The sequence below is a fragment of the Phycodurus eques genome, chromosome 3 (genome assembly GCF_024500275.1).
Source record: "Phycodurus eques isolate BA_2022a chromosome 3, UOR_Pequ_1.1, whole genome shotgun sequence".
NCBI lineage: Eukaryota > Metazoa > Chordata > Actinopteri > Syngnathiformes > Syngnathidae > Phycodurus > Phycodurus eques.
The window spans coordinates 15,151,632-15,175,236 of record NC_084527.1 but is presented as its reverse complement, the minus strand read 5'-3'; the positions used below and the strand labels follow the sequence as shown (position 1 = coordinate 15,175,236).

The window sequence follows — 23,605 nt, the reverse complement described above, 5'->3', positions numbered from 1 at the left end:
GTAAAAGTTCTTTAGAAATAAAGTTTGTTTTTAAATTCTATGAAGTACTGACAACATACTGTAATTGTAGCATTCCAAGTACGCTATAAATATTAAGATTTGGAACATATATTTGCATAAAAATTTAAATGAAAAACTAAGGCAGTGTTATTGTTTTTTCTAGCGCTTCTATACATGCACTCTTAGTTTTTACACATTTCAGTTGAATTTTAGATCTTATGAGAGAAAATTTGACATCATTTCATAGTTCAATAACATAGCTAATGGATGGATGGAAACAAAGCAAATTTTCTGTACGTGACTTGTGCAAGAGGACAAATGGGGGACAATGAAAGGAAGAGAGATGAGAAAGTTATCTGAATACAGCATTTCCATCCATTTGTTTTTATGCAATGCCCTTTAACCGCTTTAAAATAGGAGACTATTGGACTCCAAAGTGGGAGCAGGAGGAGAAAGGGGTTTATCTACAGCCTCTGGTTAAAAGAACTTTAGGTCACGGTTACTGAATTGCTGTGCTTTCCGGGCAGATCACAAATCATATACTGTATGTTCCCTCTGAAGGATTAAAATGGTTTTATGGCGAAATCTACAGTACATAGTGATCATATTATATGTTCGGGTTTCTTTGTGTTTGGATGATTCTCCTCAGCTTTAACAGCGGACACATGAGATGTGAAGATTTTTGGTGCTCCTTCATAATAGGAATTGTTTTCATATTTCTGGCGAGACCTCAGAGTCATGCCAGCATTAATTTGTTCATTACGCAACACCAAAAAATACCACACCCTCAAAAAAAGGGGGTCAAATGGTCACACAAGGAGGGGTTGGGAGCCGCTTGCATGAGGTGTTGCTAAGTGGTACCAGCCCTAGTTCAAAGGTCAAGTCATGCTTACATCTCGGCCCTCTTATTAATGAGCCCACGTGGAGTACGGATGATTTGGGGGGAAAAGAAAGAAGATTGGAAAGATTTTGCTGATTTCACGGGAAATTAATCTTCAATATGTTTACTCATTGTCTGACTGTGCCTTAATTGTGAATAAATGTTACTGAAGACATTCACAGACTCGACTGTCTTTGACAGGGTTAGAGTATTGAATTAAAGAGCATAAATATGAACAAAATTATTCACGACCTATTGTGAAGGGTCCAGTAGGCCTAATGGTAACTGACACAGTGACACTGAAAAAAAAGGTAATTTTATGTTGCACATGAAATCACATCAAATGTGTTAAACTGACATAGTTTCCCCAACTTTTCCTTGAAAATAATCAGATAATATATGTTACTTTAACACATTTTAATCATGTGTAACCGATGCACGTTGAAATTAAGTAAATTTGATGGCTTTCTTTCCAGTGTATTACCTGTATGAGCATCCAAAAGAACTGGCTGAGGTGGAAGTAGTGAGAGAAGAGCGCCAGAGCTGCACAGCTGTCCTCGGAAAACACCCGGCCACGGAAAGTTGACACCAGGAAACAGATCTGTAAAAGCAAAAAGAACAAAACATATTTATCTATTGAATAACATTTTCAAAGCGCATATCTCCTGTGTATGATTTTTGGCCCTCTTTTCACAATTTAAAAACAATCATATAAAATATTTTTTGATCAATATCTGATAACTTATATTTTAGATTTTTGTACAATTTAGTTGAATGTCATGAAAAAAGAAACACTGTAAGAGCAGATAAAGTCCTAGCAAAAATATTTTTTTACGTATGAGCAGTGCATTGAAGCATATGCTGTAAATCACAGGTGTCAAAACTGGTGGCCCGGGGGCCAGATCCGGCCCACCACATAATTTTATGTGGCCCGTGAAAGCAAATCAAAATTGCTCATTGTGTTCTGGTGTAATATCATTGAGATATTTGCAAGCATTTTTTTTTGTTACCAATCCCCCTTTGAAAAGAAGATTTGATTTCAAAACTGGTTATTCATCAATGGGTTGTGTATACTGTATGTAATGACAGTATATGAGGTAATCTTTTATTTATATGGGTTCACAGTTGTAGCGCCCCTCCGTGGGAAGTCATAACTACGATGTGGCCCGTGACAAAAATGAATCTGACACGCCTGCTGTAAATGCATCTTCCAAATATCAAGTGTGCATGTCAGGGACATGGGCAGTTGAATTCGGTAATCAATATGGGGTGCACGAACAGGAGTGTGGAAAAGCCAACGAGGGCAGCAGACAATACAGTGAGACCGACGCCCATCTAAAAAGCATCATTAACCTCCGGTAAAAGAAAGGCTGCTGCCAACGGGGCAGGGCGCTTGTTACACAACCTGCAGGCTATTGGGTCTGTGCTAAATGAGTGTCATAAAGGAGAGGAGGAATGAATGATAACCCATTGTCAGTTGCTCCTCACATTCCATCCATCAGCCAGCACAGTGCTTCAGGTAACAAGAAAAGAATGTATGGAGTGACAGAATGGTCTCTTGAATGGTACTGTATATACTGTATCAGGGAAGTCTAAACTTTTCCCACTGAGGGCTGTGTACAGGAAAGAGGAAAGAGCGGAGGACCACTTCACATGTCACAGCTTGTATTTTCAAAACAAGCTAAAATCATTCCAATAAACTGGAGGTCAACATATCGTTAGCCTAATAACATAAGTACCCAAGTAATTTTTAACATACTGTCACAATATCAATACAAAATAATAATCATGTTTTTCCTTCCCAAAAAAAAACAAAAAAAAAAGTGTTTTTCTTTATATCTGTGTAAAATTTCAGTTTTCCAGGTCATGGTAATCTGCAATGGTTGAATAGAGGCAATTGAACTCTTGTTATTAGTTGAATTTTTTTTTTTTTTAATGTTATAGATTTATATTTAAATATGACTTCAGCAACTATGTTTTTAGCCTAACGATATGCTCAGCAGATAAATGTATTCTAAGGGGGGAAAACTCACATCTGACCTTTTTATTATCGATGACAAAGTATTAATGCAGTGTTTGTATTAGTATAAGTGTGATGTCGTGTAACAAGATTTAAAAGAAATGGATGCTATCTTGTAACATTTAATGATTCTATTTTTTTTATTTTACTTTTAAAAATAAAAACAGCCACTACCTTGTAACATTCAACTTCTACAAAATCCACCAACCCATCCATCCATCCATCCATGCATCTTCAGTATCACTTATTAAGGGTCGCAGGGAGCTGAAGTTTATCCCAGCTGACTTTAGGCAAACGGCAGACGACAACCTGGATTGGGTGCCAGTCAAATATACAGACAGACAACCATTCAAATCTTCGCTGAGTGGGAACAGAACCCAGACTGCCTGTGCCAAAGTCAAGCAAGTGTACCCCTACAACATCAGTGTCAAATTCTAAAAAATGTTATATAAAATAGTAGCGTGATACCTTGTAATGTTCATTTTTTAAAACAGTTTTAGGTAAACATTTTTTATACATTTCATTATTTTTTGAAATAATATAAAAGGAAGTGTGATACTGTATCTTGTACTTTTTCCCCATTTTTATTTTTAATTAAAAAATGTTTTGATATCTTTCAACTTTTTATTGTATCCGTCAGATGCAGGCCGTGTTTTTAATTTATTATTAGTGCAGAATTTGCAAGTGGCCAATAAAAAAACCCGCAGCGGGCAGCAAATGGCCAACGGCGGACAAGTAACGTTTCTCTCCATAACATTTTGCTCCCTTTTTGGGGAACACAGGGAAAAAAACCACTGTGACCATTTTTGGATTTTTCCCATCTTGAGTAAGAACCGTTCACTTTTACATAAATCGGACTTCTGAGTCAGTCATTTTTCCATCCAAGCCCTGCAGGGTTGAGTGGGTGTGATGGCACAAAAAAGGAACCCATACCCTCAGTGCCTGGAATTGAGCCTGGGAAGAGAAGCTGTTCAGGTAGTTAAGAGCCTGCCAGCGTAGAGGGAGACACCCAAAATATTTAGAAAAACAAAAACAGCAGGGAATGTTTCAGGCACATGTACATACTGTACACTATAGTGGCTGTATGGGCACCAGAATGCAACAGACTGGATTTGGTCTGAGTCAACTGCATCAGTAGAGGTTTCAACCGAGCTTCCTCAAATGTTCACAAGTCACAATTATTCATCCATGGAATTAACCGACTCCCAAAAATACATAAAACTTGTCCAAACTCTGGCACTTTTGAAATCATTTCTTAAAAAAAAAAAAAATTTCTTCACCTTTGCGTTCCCTGACCATGCAAAAAGAGTTGCGAGCTTTGCGTTATATTTATTTATTACTATGGTATTCAGTTTTGTATGGATTTTATATTATCTTGTATCATCCTGTGTGTTGTGAATTGGGTTGGAATTTGCATTGGGTCCATTCTTTTTTATAGGGCTTGTCTTCATTAGGGTCCCGGGGTAAGCTGGAGCCTATCCCAACTGACTGCATGAGTGGCGGGGCACACCCTAGACTGGTTGCCAGCCAATCGCAGGGCACATACAGACAATTATTCACACTCACTTTCACACCTATGGGCAATTTTGAGTCACCAGTAAACCTTACATGCACTTTTTTGGGAATGTGGAAGGAAATACCCAGAGAAAACCTACGCAAGCACGGGGAGAACTAAGAAACTCCACACAGGAAGGTCAGAGGAGATGAGATTTAAACCCTGAACATCAGAATTATGAGGCAGAAATGCTAACTAGTAGGACACATTGCTGTCCACTCACAAATTATTGTTCAATACAAAAGTACGAAATTTATTTTAAAGGTTAGATGCTCTAGAATGTTGGAAATCAAGATAATTTTCCTTCAAATGTTGTCTTTCGGCGGCACGGTGGGCGACTGGTTAGAGCGTCAGCCTCACAGTTCTGAGGACCCGGGTTCAATCCCCGGCCCCGCCTGTGTGGGGTTTGCATGTTCTCCCCGTGCCTGCGTGGGTTTTCTCCGGGCACTCCGGTTTCCTCCCACATCCCAAAAACATGCATTAATTGGAGACTCTAAATTGCCCGTAGGCATGACTGTGAGTGCGAATGGTTGTTTGTTTCTATCTGCCCTGCGATTGGCTGGCCACCAGTTCAGGGTGTACCCCACCTCCTGTCCGATGACAGCTGGGATAGGCTCCAGCACGCCCGCGACCCTCGTGAGGAGAAGCGGCTCAGAAAATGGATGGATGGATGTTGTCTTTCCTTTGGTCAAAGTAACAACCATATTGAATTTAATCAGTGTTTCAAAGCGTGGCTGCAGCAATCAAATTTAATTTACAACAGTATGTAAAAATAAAATAAATAAGCAAAGCTTGAACCAGTAGTGTAGACATCAGTCATGTGATATCAAAGGAATAACTGAGCATTTTGCTTTTTCTTTGGCTTAATCTTAGTCTTTGACACTTTTTCCAGAACAAGGAGAAACTTCTACAAGCAGTATCAAGTGAAGAAGAATGCACAACAGCACAAAGACTCTCATTCAAAGCCATAAAATAAGAATTTACAGTGAGGATCACTTGTTGTCAAAGTTAGGACAGAATTCTTTTAAAAAAAATTTAAATTCATACTATTTGGGTTTCCTTTTTTTTACACAACACTTGAAAAACAGTTTATAATTTTTACTTAAAACATTGCCTGTAGTTAATAAATGTTTTATAATAGGAACGGATTGTGTTCGACCTCATAGGGTCCAGTGTACATGCGCCTTATAACGTCTTTACAGTTGTCTGTTCTAGACGTTACACACATTTGATCGGGCTGATCGATATCGGCCTATAGTTAGCATTTTATGATGATCGGGTGATCGGCTTTAATGTGATAATTCGCCTATCTGATCAACGATGTCATTGATTAGCTCCGCAAAAGACATTAACTATGCGTCACCGCGTGCACAGTATATTTGAATCCAAAAGCTAGTTTATTTTTAGCCTTGTCGCGTGTCTTTTGACATAGTACTGTAAATGTCTGACGGTGAAAAAGTGAAAAAAAAGTGAAAAAAAAACGTCGGGGTGTGGGACAGGCAACACGTAATGCCCGGATCAGACTACAAGACAAATTTGCTCTTTCGCGATTGCACTGTCAGACTACTGCAATGAAATTCCCGTTTTTTACGATCTCGTTTTTTACGATCATTGGGCTTTATCTGTCAACTCAAATGTGACCGGATACACTCGTTACCGTGGCGACGACAACAAGGGTGGAGCGAGCTGGCTCGACTGTATTATAAGCACAAAATGTGGAAATGTGGAAAAACATGTGTTGGTGGTCACCGGTGCGCAGGACAGGAGAGGACGTTCGTTTAAGGCTTGCTTGAAGTATGTTCACATACTTTTAATACGATACGGCTCACAAGCAGGCAATAAAATGTTATGTAGCCGAGCAAGCTAGCGGTAGCACAAACGGTTGGATGTTATGCGCTAAAGTTTCGGTGTGGGTGAAGTAATTTAATTAAAAATAAAGTCATTTAATTCCAGTAAGTTAGCACGCATTATTTCTGTCATGTAATGTTGGTTTGACCTGACTGAATAGTATACACAATCTGAGCAGTGATTTCCAACCTTTATGGAACCAAGGAACATATTTTACAATTGAAAAATCTCACGGCACACCGACAAACAAAAATGTCACAAAAAGTGGATACATTAATTACTGTATGTACTTCCTGCCATCTAATAGAAGACCATTTATTATTTGTTCTGTCTGCCACTATGCCTCACTGGCATAAATAGAGGAACAAAGATACATTATTTATTGTAAATATAATTTTTTTTGAGCAATTAAGTACACAAGTATATACAGTAAATGAACAGGTCATTTAACACACATTCCTCCATCTTGTGACCAGATCGTTTTTTTAACTCCCTGATCGGCCCCAAACATCCTGATCCTGTAAAGCCTAGTCTGTTCTAGTGCATCATCAGCGCAATGTCGTTGCTATGTACTGTATGTTTGTGTCATTCTGTCACACTTCAGGCTAAATACCAAATGGCTGAAACTGGTGATCTCGATTGAGAGAATGACAAAACAGATACAGCCTTGTAAGGGATAACTAATGAAAGGCAAATGAGTTTGTGTGGGCATGACCTAAAAACCGACTTTTCTTAAGGTCTTCATAAGGTCTGCTAAAGAACACACACGGCTTTATTTTTGGATACTTCTCTGGGAAGTGGTGGTTAAGCAGAGCTCCACACAAACATTAGTATCGGAACACAATCACATGGTTTGTAAAAAGTCGTAATTTCAAGGCATGTTACTGTGCAGAATGTCTTATTCTACAAAAGTTGGAGGAAATTAGCTTAATGAAATAAAAACTGGCGGTCTCATAGCAAGGCCAGCATGGTAGTCTAGTGGTTAGCACATATGCCTCACAGTTCTGAGGTTTTGGGATTGAAACTCTGATTTGGCGTTTGCATGTTCTCCGTGTGCTTGAGTGGCCTTTCTTTGGGTACTCACGCATCCTCACTCGGATAAAAAACATGGATGTTAAGCTCATTGAAGACGCCAAATTGTCCATAGGTGTGAATGTAAGTGTGAATGCTTGTTTGTCTGTATGTGCTATGCGATTGACTGGCGACCAGTACAGGGTTTGCTCCGACTCTCGCACAAAATCATTTGGAGTAGGCTCTAGCTCACCTGTGACCCTAACGAGGACAAGAGCTACACAAAATGAGTGGATGTCCCATAGCATGTGAGGGAACAAGAAAAAGTCAATTTTACTATCAGAGCAGACTCATCCAAACTTCTCCAGCAATGACACGTAAAGTCAAAGTCCTAATTAGGCGTGGGAGTATAATTATGTAACCACCTCTCATTATACACAGACTGACCTTGGATAAATCTAATTTGGACTATATCCCCTACTTCAATAGTAGTGTGCACCTGTTGATTTTGTCTTTATAATGAGACGATGCAGTAAATAAAAGAGCTGCTACTCTGTTTAAAGTAAGCAGCTGAAGATACAAGTATGGATTTCGATAGATAAGGCCCTTAAGGAGATCTTATTGTTTGAGGTGGGCTCTGTACGTATGCAGGTCACAGTTATAGCATGCGGCCTTTGTTCAGTTCCTTGTGAAAATAATAGAGGGTACATGTCAGCAGCCGTCAGGTAATGATGACTTCTCACGGGGAAGAGGTTATCAGGGTGGGAAGGGCGTCAGGTGCGGACGGAGGGTTTATCGGGACCTATCTACCGCCCTGTCCTTTGTCCCCCGCTCGACTTCTCCATTGTGCAAGGCGCAAGGAGTCGACCTGTCTAGACCTTCAGGCTACTGACTAACTCTGGGAGGTACACGTCAGCACGGCTTGTGTCATGTGACGACTTGCCTGCGGCAGCTAAAAGCCGGCCGAACAGGAATGAAGTATCCAAAAATAGAGCCAGACTGATTTGATTTCAAGATTGCCAAGTTATACACTGAGGTGTTGATTCACTTGCAAGACTTCAAGGCATAGCTGAAAACACAAAAACAACCTTGGATTAACCTACACAATTTAATGAGATCCAACACCACATCAGTATTGAATGGGGTTGAAGACCTTCACTGTATGGACTGAGAGATTTGTCGTTCATATGTCATACTACACCGAAGAAAAAAAATAAAAAATCAAACACGCTAGACTTTTAATTTCGGCGTCGTAGGGCTATCATAGGGCCAAATCGTTGGTTGTGGATTATCGGCGTCGTAGGGCTATCATAGGGCCAAATCGATGGTCGTGGATTATGTCACACTACAAGAAGGGCCGACAAAATATGTCTGCCCAATCTGGGAAATGGCCCACGATAGCTAATCGGGCCAATAACAAGGCCAAAAAATGTCCACCCTATCAGCAAGCTGACATATATTGCTGTTTGCATGTACATTGTCCTCCTGCAGTTCATTTATATAAACAAGTGTGGGAGCTTGACCAACATGCATTTCTAACAGCATCTAACAACTACCTAATAAAGTGAATATGGAAAATCTAAATTTTTCGGGTGAAATGGGGAAGTATCAAAGGCACCTTTTAGTGATATTGATTTGACGCTAAAAGAGAATTAATTTCAAGTCTGAAAAAGATCAACATTTTGTATTCATAACCGGACAAGGCACAGGAAGCAACATTTGGTTCCTGTGGCTGTGTGCTACTGGTGGTTGTTGCTGTCAAGCTCCCAGAGACTTTCACCGCTGATCAATGTAGCCCAGTGTGCTGACGCTATGGAAGCTGTGCAGCAGCGTGGCTATAAATAGCACTAGCCTGCATTACATCACTGACCAATATAGGGAGGGGGTAGAGGGGGACCCAGAGCTGTCTGCTTGCCAGACCATCCATCCATCCTCTCCCCTCCTCCAGCCATTCTATCCATTTCTTATAGTTCCTTTTCATCCTCACCAACAACCGCAGTCCAACCACCACCACCCTCCTCATCCTCCTCTAACTCCCCCCTCCCCCAAACAGCTACCGGTCTGATCTAGCTGGTTCCAGCCGCAGCCTGCTCCCTGGCTGTTTGCCTTTTTTCTCACAATGAAATACAGCAAAGCAAAAACAGAAGTATGAGATGATGACATGTTTGGCTCTCGCAATGTCCACTCATTAGTCAAAACCGCTTGTTCCTGTCCTTATATGATTCATTCAGTCTTGGCTGAAATAACATTTATTTATTCGAAAAGCGATGCCCAGAGGTCTGCGAGACGAGACTCCCTCAGCAGTATTCATGTCACTAGTACAATTTGTGTTGCTGTGCCATTTTCCAGCCCCTTGCGTTCCTATACTGTATTGTACTGTGAGCATCATCAGCCTGTTCACATGCTCCCGTTTGTCAGTTGTGGCGGACGTGCCGTTTATGTACTGAAGTGCACTGGACAGGCAGTTGCATGAGGCAGGTTACACAGGCCTGGCTGATAGCTGGGTTAGTAGGCCAGTGTGTGTGTTTGTGTGTGGCTGGAGGGTGACGGGAGTAGGGGTTTGACAGGTCAGGTTATTAAAATAAAAAAATATGACGCCAACAGGAGGTCCATGCATGATCACGATGAAAAGAATAGCTGAAACCTCCATTGCAAGTGTTTGATCTCAAATATCAGTCTTGTTGGACCGCCTTGCATATTTCAAGCCTCAATGGATAGTCACAACAAGATAAGATGTTTGTTTTGTGAGTTGCAATTCCAGTTCACTGAGGCCACACGATAAAAGTAAAGTTCACGGGTGTTTGGGGTAGAACCTCAGGCCGAGGTTTACTTGCTGAGCCAGCTGTTGGCAAATAAACACCCTCTCCCCTTTGGTGTGTTTCCCATCCAAACAACCACAACAAGGGATCTCGAGTAGAATGCACTGAGGGACGCACAGCAACACTATACAGTATACCACGTCTATGTGTGAAACAGCAACAAACACGACCAGGGAGGCGAAAAGAATGTATTCTGGGAAGGAGATTCCAAGAATAAAGACTAACTTTAGCTCATGTAGGATTTGGACCTCCGGCGTAGAGACTGTCAGCAGGTTGATAGTGTTGAAGCGGCTGTAGCACTTCAACATGTAAACAAGTTTATGGTGTCATCAGACACTGCGTCAAGTCACAATCCATCCCATGAAGCTAGACTGCCTCCACTTTGTTCAAATTCAGAAAACACTTTTAACTAACGGTCGATGAAGTCCGTATGTTATCGTATCATAACTGTAATACATGTATAAAAATAAGTTGACCACTGTTCAGCTCATATTTTTAACATTCTCACTTGTTAACCATGATAACAAAAATACTAAACCACTGTTAACTTTTATAACACGTGACAATGCGCGTGGTCTCACTGGGACTTACTTCTCATCTTCTGCTCTTGATCAGAATGGTCATTCTTTGGAACAAGTGTCTCCAAAAGCCACAAAAGGAAACATCGACCACAAATTTGGAACTGTATCACCTTTGAAGCATTCAACTTTCGAGCCTCCATTGTACTTTAAAATGATCATTTCTGTGTCAGTCAGTTATTTGTTAGCAGGATGAGTTAACCAATTTCCTTGAAACTTTGTGCAGTCCCCAGTTAATGTTGCAGATCCAGATTGTTTTTCTCCTTAAGGTTAACAAGGCAATACAAGTGAGAGTGAACTATTTTCTCATGACTCAAGTCAAATACAGAAGCCAAGCGCCACACAGCCACTTGAAGCACATTTAGGTAAATTCCAACAGGCCACTCTACTTATATATATTCACACTTAAATCAAAGAGCGCTTGGCTTGCTGCTGGAAAACTGCATCTGCTTTCCATTAAAGATTACTTTCAAGGAAATTCTCTTTTTGCGTCTAGAGACCAGACAGAGAAACCTTTGGGACGTATGACACGCGACACACACATACTCTGCAAACACTGAGAAGCGCTTCTCAAGGTCAACAAACTGTAGTTATTATACACTTACGTGATGTGGGCGTACACCACAACTCGCAAAATAGCATCTATATGGTCATAGCGTGAGCATCTTATGTGGTTTCTTGTGGTTCAGTCTCACAACATTGGAAGGGCTCCTTCTTGAACCATGCAACAAACATTACATGACACTACAATCGCCATGTCTGCATACCCCTCCTCCCACCTGCTTGTGATTGTGCCTTCCTCACCTGAGCCTCGTTATCCCTGATAACCTCACGTATTTAAGCCCGTGTGTCATTCTGTCTCGTCGCCAGTTTGTTGTACTATGTTCCCGCATTCCTTGTTCTCGCCACTGACTCATAATAAGCTTCGACCCTTACTGACCTTGTCTTTTTGCTTCACGCTTTTGGATACCATTGCCTTCCTTGACTGACTACCCGTGTACCGAACTCAGCCTGTTTAATTTAACAGTTTTTTTGGAACTGTCTTTTGCCACCTAGTCTTGCATTTGGGTCGTACGCCTCGTACTGTCCAGGTATGAGTACATTCAAAACTGTTTCTTAAAAGGACATAACATAACTTCTGACCTGAACAATACAAAATACATTTAAAAAAAAAAACAACACACAAGAAGCTGTATCCACACCCAAATAAAGGTTTTGTGCACCGTGATGCACTACCGGAGTGCTCCAAATTTCATTACTTGTGCACTGACCTCTTCACATGACCTCAAAAGATTTTCAACTGGATTTAGGTCTTTTAGATCTCTTTTAAAAAAAAATTAAGTCTTTGCTCTGGCTTGGGCCATTTCAAAACTTCCCTTTTCTTCCAATAAAGAAAATGTCTTATTGATGTGGTCCAAAATAGAGAGTCATTGAGAAGTGTGACTGAAGGCCCATTACTAGCTGAAGCTGAACAGCCCCACGAATGAATGTTAGCATGAAGCTAACACCATCATGGACTGTTATGGACGCAAAGTTCAAAAGCCAACATCTGTGATGGTATGGGGCTGTGTCAGTGCCAATGGCATGGGTAACTTACACATCTGTGAAGGCACCATTAATGCTGAAAAGGTACATACAGGTTTTGGAGAAACATATGCTGCCATCCAAGCAACGTCTTTTTCATGGACGCCCCTGCTTATTTCAGCAAGACAATACCAAACCACATTCTGGACGTGTTACAACAGCGTGGCTTCGTAGTAAAAGAGTGCGGGTACTAGACTGGCCTGCCTGCAGTCCAGACCTGTCTCCCATTGAAAATGTGTGGCACATTATGAATCGTAAAATACGGCAACGGAGACCCCGGAATGTTGAACAGCTGAAGCTGTACATCAAGCAAGAATGGGAAAGAACTCCACCTACAAAGCTTCAACAATTAGTGTCCTCAGTTCCCAAACATTTATTGAATGTTGTTAAAAGAAAAGGTGATGTAACACAGTGGTAAACATGACCCTGTCCCAGCTTTTTTGGAACGTGTTGCAGCCATCAAATTCCAAGTTAATGATTATTTGCTAAAAAGTTTAGCAGTTTGAACATTAAATATCTTGTCTTTCTCGTGTATTCAATTAAATATAGGTGAAACATGATTTGCAAATAATTTTATTCAGCTTTTATTTATGTTTAACACAATGTCCCAACTTCACTGGAATTGGGGTTGTATTATTCTGATGATAACTAATTTTATCAAGAAAAGTAGTTTAAGCAGACTAAAAAATGCTCCGCCCATTCAACACGCTGTCAGCCTAGACATGGTTGAGTAACACAGTATTTCTCATGGTGATTGATTTGTCAACAGGTTGACTATGTGTTTCATCTGTGTTATTCCTGCTGGATAGGGAACTCATAGTGTAACATCTTTGCCCTAACATTCTAGTTGTTATTTAACTGTTGCTCAACGCTTCATTTGGCTGTGATTCTGTTTACAGCATGAAAGTGTTTTATTAAATTATTTTGTTCTGGTTATGAGAGACTCTTGCTGTTCGCCAGTCTTAATAAGTATATCTTTGGGGAGTACCAGAGTAGTACAAGGTAGTGTTAGAGACTTCTTTCATTTGAGTCTTGAACTTGAACAAATCTATGGAGCTAGACTGACCCCTACAGGTTCACGTAGACGCTGCAGAAGCTTGAAGTCTGGTCTGTTTTATGGCTTGGTTGAAATGAGGGTATTAACGCTCAGTGCCATCTGTGGATCCTATTTGTTTGTGGATGCATGGATGCCGCCATATGCATGTGTCTCGTTATTCTGATTATATGTTGTGTTGGACAACAACATTGACAAAGGTGGTATTTTCATATTTACAAAGATTCGGTAGAAGAGTTGGTAGAGTATGTGAAGTGTGTGTAAAATCCGTTTGATTGGCCATTTGTAATTTGCATCATGTTTATTGTTTGAAATGAACAACCTTGAACCTTGAAACAAAAGACATTTTAGATGTGATTACACTCGATTAAAGCAATGGCTTTTTCCTTCCTCTGTTGAAGATATCCTGATTCCCTCAGGAAGTTAGGCGACTCATTTCAGGCAATTAAGATGGCTGCAGCCATTATTGTCGCTAACTGTGTTCTCCCATATTGTCAAGCAATCTTGTGAAACCCGCTGCATGTATCCATCCGTAGCACCAATGAGCTCAATGGTTTCAGGGTAAACAAATGTCGTCCAAACCAGCAAAGTTCACTTGACATGCACAGTGCAGCCAAGACAAGCGGTCAAACTGCAAAAATAGAATGTTACTAAACAGTTCTGTAGGTCCCCATTTTGTTTATCATCTGTAGTGTCAGCGGTCCTGTTTGTTCTTTGACAAATCTGAACCAGGTACAAGGTACATGCCACTGCATGGAGTATTGCACTAATACAAAGAAATGGTAGAATTGTTGTTGAATGCTCATACAAATTTTACACCTTGTTTATTTACAATGAATGATATTGTCTTTTGATTACACCCTCTTCCCATCTTTCCATGATAAACTCAACTGACAGCGAGTCAACTTTGTGCAGCCAAGGTTGCACCAGCTCTTTTCCAAAATGAAATTACACAACAGTTGTCATAGAATTATGTTCTGCATGATACAATATGCCATGCTAAGGGTGTCAATAACTTACATAATAATAACACCCCTTTACATACTCAATGTGCTAAGTTATCTACCGGATACCAGACAAGATAAGAGCTAAGTGTAGAACCAGGCCAAAGGTGAGAGGTTGCCGTGGCCTCTCGTTACTGTTGATATTGTGCTTTTTCTGGAAATAGAGGAAAGTTCATGGAAGCAATTTTGAGGTCACCAGCTGTTTGGTCAATAGACATTTGGCAAAACTCTGGGTCCAGAAAGGGCAGAGTCACTTGCAGCACAGACAATGACACAGATCCCAATTGCATTACACTTGAGTATTGAAATAAATCACTCATCCCAGAGGCAGAATAGGCACCATATCCATTAGTTGTAATTGTAGGCTGTATGAATTGATTGCAATTGTTTAAACTTTGATGTTTTTAATGGCAGAAGCATTGAATCAATATGGGGTAAATTAGCATGATTCCAGTTGAGAAGCTTTCACACATTTAGGACGTTGTTCAAATGGGATTAAAGCAAGATTGCATGTTTCAATTGGGATAGTTTATCTCTCGAAGAAACCTGTGCTTTGACATTGCAAAAAAAAAAAAAAAAAAAAAAACATTTAACAAATATTTTATACCTCTAGCAGACAGTATTAGAACAAAAGTGTGTCTTCAACAGCTAAAGAAGGATATCACACTGTACTCATTATACACACCAAAGGGCAGGAATGTTAAAGTGGTGCATCTTTGTACAACACACTTTGGAGAGCAGTACAGAGGAACCTCCAAAGTGGAGCACAATCCTTTCATGACGCTGGTTGACTTTCGAGTTGCTCTAATTTTAAGACAAACTTCCACACTGGACGGGATCTTGCGTGATTTCACAAATAATAATTTGTACTCAACATTTTTGTTTTTTGTTCCAAGGCATATTCTTCCAGGAAATTTGTTTTGAACTCCAAATTGCACCACTTTTGGATGTTCCACTTTCGAGGTTAAATAATGGTTTGGGTTTTCCGAGTAAGGTCACATTTAAACAAAGTCATCTTTGTTTACAAGGAGTTCTGCAGGAATCCTTGATAAGGCCCCTGGTAATGATAATAAAACATGAAGTGGGGCACTGGACTGTCTGTAATTAGATTAGGGAAGCTCCTCATTGGTCAAACTGATGAGTCACACAGGATGTGCCCTGTCACTTCTAGAAGGATAAAGGGAGTGAGAGAATCAGAGAGAGACCGCATTTTGGTGCCTGATAATATTCATAGCTAATCCCAGGAGAAAGATAAAGGGAGTTCAACACAAAGACAACATTAGCCATAATTTACAGACAAAAAAAAGCAGAGATGACAAGCTCATCATATGAAACAACATTATTCTGATCTGTATCCGATCTGTGGATATCTCATGATGGGACGATAGCAACATGAAAGACAAGAATTATACTCCTCCTCAGCCGAAAACAAGTCTTGACTGCAGTTCTCTCACAAAGACACGCACCCAGTTGTTTCTATCTCTCAGAGCCAATTACACAACTTGCATTAGTCTCTTCTTGCTCCCTCAGACACACACGCAAAAAATAAAATAACAAAAATAGGATAGGGCATATTCTCTGACGTCAAATAAACAAAGCAAATTGTTTTTTGTTTCAATGATTAATTGGTCATGATGGGAACGGGTAAACTTCCTCAGGAAAAAGACTTCCATCGTGTTGATCTTTCATCCCGACACGCCCCCTCCCGGAGAGTTGGCCAACTATAGTCACACAAACCCAGACATTTGGGAATCCCAGCAGTAACCACAAGCGCTTGCTCACTCTGTTGAAATACTGGAAGGAAGGTGGGCTGGAGGGTGTTGTGCGTGGAGGAGAGGTTGTCACGTATGTGTTTATGGCCTTAGAAGCAAAGCTCTGAATCCTGGAGCTGCTCCCGAAGCTAACAGGAAATCCTTTCACCAGAACATGAGTTACCGAAACACTCACTCAGATAAAACACAACAGTGGGAATAGAGAGAGGGGAAATACTTTACTGAGTCAAAATGACTTCCCGAGATGGGTCGGGTTGGGGGACTGTGTTATTACAACGCATTACACATTAAATTGTGTTTTCATTGGATTGCATTTATATTTAGGAAGAACTTGTCACCCCGTTCGGTAAATGTGGAGAAACATTTATTGAAAGTGAACATCCAATAGCTCGCAAACTATAAGTCAAGGTCAAAAGGTAAAGAAGCAAAGTCAATGAATGTTTTGAGTGGGAAGTTTAGGCAAGCACTCCAAACAATAGTGACTTATGCTGCTAGCGTTAACACAACTTGTGTGTCCCGTTGGTCCACTAGATCCCACGTGCCGCGAAAAGTAGATGACCAGGGCTGATGACAGCAACGATAGACATTACATCTCCTGTTTACAAAGCAGTGTGCAATCCCAAGTTACTTTGTGTGAGACTCAGCAAGATTTGAAAGTATTACCCCTGAGAAGAAAGAAAGTGTGATGAAGAGAAATTAAATAGAAATGAAAATGATACTCCGACATGCATTAGGTGTTGTGGTGTTTTCAACCTTTAAAATGGATATTTAAACACAAATGGAGGAGCTACAAATGTAGACAGATAATATAACAATAATCACAGGTATATATTAACATATATATATATATATATATATATATATATATATATATATATATATATATATATATATATATATATATATTTTTTATATATATATATATATATATAAAACAACTAATACTACTGAGTTTTGGCCAGCGACATGTTTTTAGTGTAGATCCGTGTCTGTATTATACTACTCCGAGGTGGCCAAAGCGCACACACCAGAAGAAGCAGCACAGAACTAAAGCAAAAATGGGGCAAAAACTGTCTTGGGACTTAATTGTGTCATTACTATGTTGTTATGAAGTACAATATTGTAGAGTGGTAGTTTTCTTATTAAAAAGAGCCACGAACGTAATCACAGAAAAAAATGTAACTCATATAAGGTATTGGATAGACTAATGGACACATACAAATCTTTATGGAAAGTAGCAATTAATTACAGTATGTACATTTGGAATATATATTTCTACAGTGTATACTGCATTTACATACACACTGGCAAGCTACTAATGGTACACACACATGCATGCACGCACACGCACACACACACACACACACACACACGCGCGCGCACACACGCACATGCACACACACGACGAGACCTAACCCATGCCTTGGGTAAATTTCCATTCCACTCAGGAAATTTTCAGTTGTCTTGCTGAGTACAGGGAAAAAGTGCTTGGCCAAGTTGGAGAAGCCTTTTCTTCATTGCACTTATATCTTTGAAGTGAAGGCTGGCATTGGACAAATCGTTATTATTTTTTGTCTGTGTTATAGTTTTGACTGTAAACTGCTCAGTTTCGGCCTGTTTTGACCTTTTTGACAATGCAAGATATAAATCTGAAGAAAGTCATATATTTCACATTGACAATGGAAGATTTTGTCTATGGTTTTACAATGGGAAGAAATTGGTAAACGTTGAAATAATGGTCAGGGATGTATCCAGACCAAAAGTTAGATGCTTTTTATACAGAGCTGGGCATACAGTATACTAATCTTGTCAAGCGGGGTACACACATATATCGATTTTTAAAATATGAAAATCCCTGCTCTGACCGGGAAAAAAATAAACTGCAAATGTGTGCTTATTGTGTGTGTGGTGAACTCAAGACGGCCGGGTGAGAGGAGGGGTACACCATGGACTGGTCGCCAGCCAATCGCACCAATAGGCCCATATCATAGACAAACGAGCATTCCCACCTACATTCCAACCTATGTACAATTTAGCCTTCAATGAACCTAACATGCACGTTTTCAGAAGGTGGTAGGAAGCCGGAGGACCCGGAAAAAATAAAACACAAAAAAGCGTGGGGAGAGCATAAAAAACAGGATCTTCTTTAGACCAAAAATTAGATGAGCCTGAATCAACATTGCCTCTGCTTGTTGTCCTAAGAGCTTGTTGTATTAGCTATGATAGCGCCAAGCCCGGAACTTTCTCTCTCTGGACACGAGTGGGATGAAAGGACGGCAGCAGGACATACTGCTGCAATCAATAAACAGCGGCATTAACCTCATCGCCAACTTTTCCATTTCGTTCAACCGCTCCATCCTCTCAGTCTCATTGCAACATATTTTTGGTCTTTCTAGACAACTGGGGGTCATACTCAGAGACATAAATCAAACCAGCAACTTTAATTTGCTCCCATCAGCCAGCGGCATCGGCCCCGCCACTGCAGATGAAGAGCCCACTCCATCAGAAGTGATTGGTTCTAGTTTTATCGGTGCAAATCGATGGTGTGACACCACAGGGCATTTCTTCATGGTGCCAACTACAGTTATTGGGTCAGGGATGCAAGATTATAGGACTTTTTCACATCATAAATAGGATGCTAATATACAAGTATAGTCTCTGCAGTCCAACAATGTAGCCAAATTATGGTTGGAATTATTTGTAAACACAGAATAAGTGAAGACAAGGACAGCAAATGGTCAATCGTAATTCAGATCATCCTGCACTTAAGAGTCCAACAATGATTCCCAGTGGCAGACTATCGCTTTTAAAAGTAAAAGCTCTTCGATTAGGCCTTGGGATTCAGAGGCTGAAATTCAATTGGCATGAGATCAGAACACAAGAGAAAAAAAAAAACGCTATTTCACAAACAATAGCACAGTGTCATTTATTTTCAAGTAGGAGGCCTAAACATACATTGACATAGAAACAGAACAGGATGGAATTTTCCATTCCAAACCTATTTAGGTCCAGGGGCTCTTTCCGGGCCATAAACGGGTTGAGCCCAACGTGCGTAGCCCCCAACGACTCAAGACTTATGTTTGTCAACCAAAGAGAGGGGCTACCTGTGGAAATTTACCAGTCCCGCACATGCACACATACGCACAGCAGAGAGACAAACCAGAGACCGCATATCTTGCTCACTGCTCATGTGACAGCTTGCATTTTTAATGGACAAGAGTGCGGGGGGCATGGTTGCGTTGTCAGGACACGGGAGCCCACAAACAATGCAAAGCGGGGACATCTGATTGTCTTTCCTTTTCTATATTCATTAATATTTACAAAAATTTAAAAAAACAATGTTTGGTGGCTTAGGGGATGGGTGGTGAGCATGCATTGTCAGTATGCAAGGAAAATATTAACACTGCTTAAAATGCCCTCCAAAAACACAGGACATGGTGTCATGGAGGTCAGATGAAGTTTTTTTGTGAGGCCTGTGTGGTATGAGCATGTAGCGACGCAATGGAAGTTAAAAACTGAACATTTGCATTACCTGTGTTCCGAGGCAGCTCACCATCATGTGAACGAGCAATTTGGCAGCAAACATAGGGAAACGGGAGCACAGGATATGTGCTATAATGGCCAATGCAAAGGCTGAAAATGGAAACGCAGAAAATGTTAAGAAATTAAAGGATGAGGCAGGCAGACTACACAAGAACATATTTTGTATCAAAGTGATTTTTGAAACTGGAACATTGATGCAAACTGATCACTTGTTTGAAATTTTCTACCTGTAGAAGATAAGAGTTTGTAATAATGACCATAGGAACTAGACTTTTTTTTTTTTTTTTTTTTTCTCGGTCGTGCCCAGACGTCCGCCAAGGCTGAACTGATAACAAAAGTGGGAAAAAACTATATTTGTGCAGTAGCAGACTAATTCCTGGATCATGAAGGATGATGAACAGATGGGAGTCTCATTATGATTATGGGTGGGTCAACAGTTCCATTGATGCCTTAGTGACTCAAAATGTTAAAAGTAAATTCCTGTTATCAGTCTAAAAAAAAAAAAAAAAAAACCCAACCAATTTCACCACTGATTTTATGGCCATCTGATGAGATATTATTCAAAGTGAATCAGTCATCGTGAGTCATCACTCTGGCGACGTGGTGTACCTGAGATGCAGATGAACCCGGAGGCATAGAAGGCTTCGTTATTTGATGCAAGGGGGGAAAACTCAGCATAGGCCGTGTAGATAGATAAGTGGGAGCAGGCGCACTCCACGTAGCTCCCGCTTTCTTTCACAACCCTGCAGTACTGATGATCCGATGACCAGCTAGAGCATGGAGAGGAGAGACATGAAATAAACAAACAAATAAAAAACTAGGTTACAGGTATTTGAGCATTTGAGTGTATATAAGATAGCGGACATAAGGTCAATTGTTTTTTTCTGTTAAGGTTTAGTCAGGTTTAGCTTTCCCAGCCCATGACTCTCCCAGTCCAATCTCTCAGCAGTGTGATTATTGCAATAACATTGTACAGGGAGCTGTTCCAACAAAGCCGAACCTGCCAAAACTCTAAGCCCCAATGGTGATCTCCAGAATGTCCTCATTAGACTGAAGGTGAGTGGGAGGATTCACAGTGTTGCAGACAAATGCAGCGTGTCCTTGGGCACTGTAAAACTTGCAGGGTGTGCATGGACCCTTAACAAGCTGACCTTGCCCAAATATATGAGGATGACAGATAGATAGGGAAGCACACGCCACCAGCTTTACAGAGTATTTGGATTAGCGATGGGCATGTTACCAAATTTCGAGAGTACGAAAACAAGCTTGTTGTGAATGACAAGAATGGTTAGCCTCGCTAGCTTTGGCTATTCCAATTGTCACTAGTCTTAACATTTTCATACCAGTGGAACCTCGCGACAGGTGACGAGGAACTTAATTTCCAAAATAATATGTCGTGAAACTGGTCTGTGGCGCAAAAAAGGTTGGTGATCGCTGTGTGACGTCAACTTTGACTCGAGTTTCATCACATTACTGTTGACTACAAAATAATCTTTACTTGTTCAACCCCTACTTTATGCCCATCCATAATTTGAATAATCACCAAGTGAAGATAAGCGGTATAGAAAATGGATGGATTTGGATTTGGTTCCAAAGGAAATCTAAGGGAAAAGACCAAAAGAAAAAAACGTTTTCCTGAACATACACAACACAATGTTTTATTTGGTATGCATTTTTAATGCCAAGGCGCCTGACTTATATATCTGTGGTGGCCTACCTTGCAGTGGTCTGGTTCCAGAGAAGGCACATAGAACGTCCTGGTTTAAGTGGCTGACCAGCAGTGTGGATACGATATATCACCTCTATACCATCTCCAAGGGGTCTTGACCTTCTTCTGTCCTCTAAACTGACTGAGAAAACCTACACATGAACAGAAGCGGTATTGCGAGCTGGTTAAACTATTTTTGTATGGGGCAAGACCGCCACCTGCTGCGTGAAACACACAAAGAGGTGTAAATCCCTACCTTCCCATTGAGAGCATTTGTTGCATTGTTGGTGATAAACCAGAGGTCATTTCTAAACTCTATCAGCTGAATACGGCTGAGGTTCCTGCAGTCAGGGGAGGAGACGGCCGGCACTGCCAGCAGAGTGTCAGGAAGCTGGAAAAAGTCTGTGTTAGACCCTCTGAATTTGTGTCCATTGATTTGTGTGGGATACCACTGGAAGGCAGAGATGGACATATGTGCACATGTGTCCAGGATGGTGCCCCCTCTGGAGAAAGCACACAAAGAGACACATTATTTAAAAACACAAAACACATACCGGTACAGTATTTTAAGACAGGGGTGTCTAAACTTTTTCTTACAAGGGCCACATACAGGGATATTAAAGGATGCAAGGCCCACTTTGACAACCTTCACCTTGAATTTATTTACAGTAACCAGCTAAACCCAATCATCAGTGTAGGTGAGGATACATACCGTGGATATTCAAAGTCTACACACCCGTTAAAATGCCAGGTTCTTCTGGTACAGTATAAAAAATTAGTCCAAGATAAATAATTTCAGAATATTTTCCACCATTAGTGACCTATAACCTGTACAGCTCAATCACATTTTTTAAATTATTTTTCCAAAAGAGAATTAAAAATAACTTGATGTGGCTTTTGTTAAATGGGAGGCAGCACTCACCTGCCACCATTAAAATGTGCCTCTGATAAACCCCAAATAAATTTCAGCTATAGTAGCTGTTCCTGTTATTTAAATTTTTTGCTTTCTAGCAGAAGCCAGAGAATGTAGCGCTAAAATTGACTGCTATTTCAAACTGTTCATAATTTCCTACATCTTGTATACGCTAAAGCAACAGTTCCAGCTGATTAAAAATAGCCCCTAAGCGTGATGCTGCCACCACCATGCTTCACTGTAGGTATGAATAGATCAGCCCTTGTACTGAGCAGCAGCAGACCCACAAATCCACATTCAGAACAAAATCAAGAGCTAGCTGTACTAAGCTGACTTTGATACGAAACAGAAAGCATCGCAAACAATCGCCATTCACAGTATTTCCTAGTGTACCTAATTTATCTTTATTCATCGAAGCATTACGAATAGAAAGGTTGTTACTATTTTATTTGTAAAGTTTCCTGCGTTTTTTAAATTTAAAAAAATTCTAAATAAAACTCAACTCAAAATAAAATATATATCGTCGTCGTCATCATAGTAGTAGTCATGGGACATCATACCCATTACATGCGGGCCATGTCAATTGTTAGTTTTAGAATATGCTTGGGGCCGATAAAAAAATGGACTGTGGGCTGCAAATGCCCCCCGGGCCATAGTTTGGAACACCACAGTTTTAAGGAAACAGAAGCATTATGTTTGTGTTAAAAATATACTCACATCTCACAATGACTGCGTGTGATGATGGAAAATGCGAATCGTTCAGCCACTTCCGCGAGGTGGCTAAGGCCCCGTGTGTCGGCTCTGCTGGGGTTGGCCAACACACACAGCAGGTCATAGGTTAAATTGCGGCTGCTTTCATGAATCGATGCTCTGTCAGACACTGCGAGCACCTATAGTTCAAAAACAGAGAAATGCAACACAGAACAGTATGATTTTGCATGGTCAATTGGGATCATCCCCTTCATGTATATCTGTATGTCTGTATTATACTCCCCCAAAGTGGCCAAGATGTGCACATGAGAAGGAGTAGCACAATGTCCATTGAATTGAAGCAAAACATTTGCATAAAAACTGTTGAATTTTTTTACATTCTATTCAATTATGTCATTACTGTATTTATTATAAAGGATGATATTGTAAAGTGCCTTTTTAAATAAAATTTAAAAAATTGGGTGTTTTTTTTAGGAGGCAGGAACAAATTCATGGTATTTCCATTCATTTGAATGGGGATAAATAATTTGAGTTATGAGTGTTTTGAGTTACATATGTGGTTACGGAATGAATTAAATTCATATCTCAAGGGACCACTGTTCATT

The 23,605-nt window shown here is 40.3% G+C and overlaps 1 protein-coding gene across 5 annotated transcripts in view; it reads right to left on the bottom strand.

The window, feature by feature from the left end:
- adgrv1 (adhesion G protein-coupled receptor V1) overlaps window positions 1–23,605 on the bottom strand; it is a 112,135-nt gene that overhangs the window by 25,627 nt on the left and 62,903 nt on the right. For 3 of the 5 annotated variants that reach the window (XM_061672220.1, XM_061672221.1, XM_061672222.1), the window contains 6 exons: window positions 23,007–23,179; window positions 21,633–21,879; window positions 21,386–21,528; window positions 20,278–20,438; window positions 19,658–19,758; window positions 1,365–1,481 (listed from right to left, as the gene is read on the bottom strand). In XM_061672220.1, coding sequence (XP_061528204.1) covers window positions 1,365–1,481; window positions 19,658–19,758; window positions 20,278–20,438; window positions 21,386–21,528; window positions 21,633–21,879; window positions 23,007–23,179 — 942 coding nt within the window. Of the gene's footprint in view, window positions 1–1,364; window positions 1,482–19,657; window positions 19,759–20,277; window positions 20,439–21,385; window positions 21,529–21,632; window positions 21,880–23,006; window positions 23,180–23,605 lie in introns of those variants that run through there. The other 2 variants (XM_061672223.1, XR_009768284.1) reach the window with 2 other exon arrangements.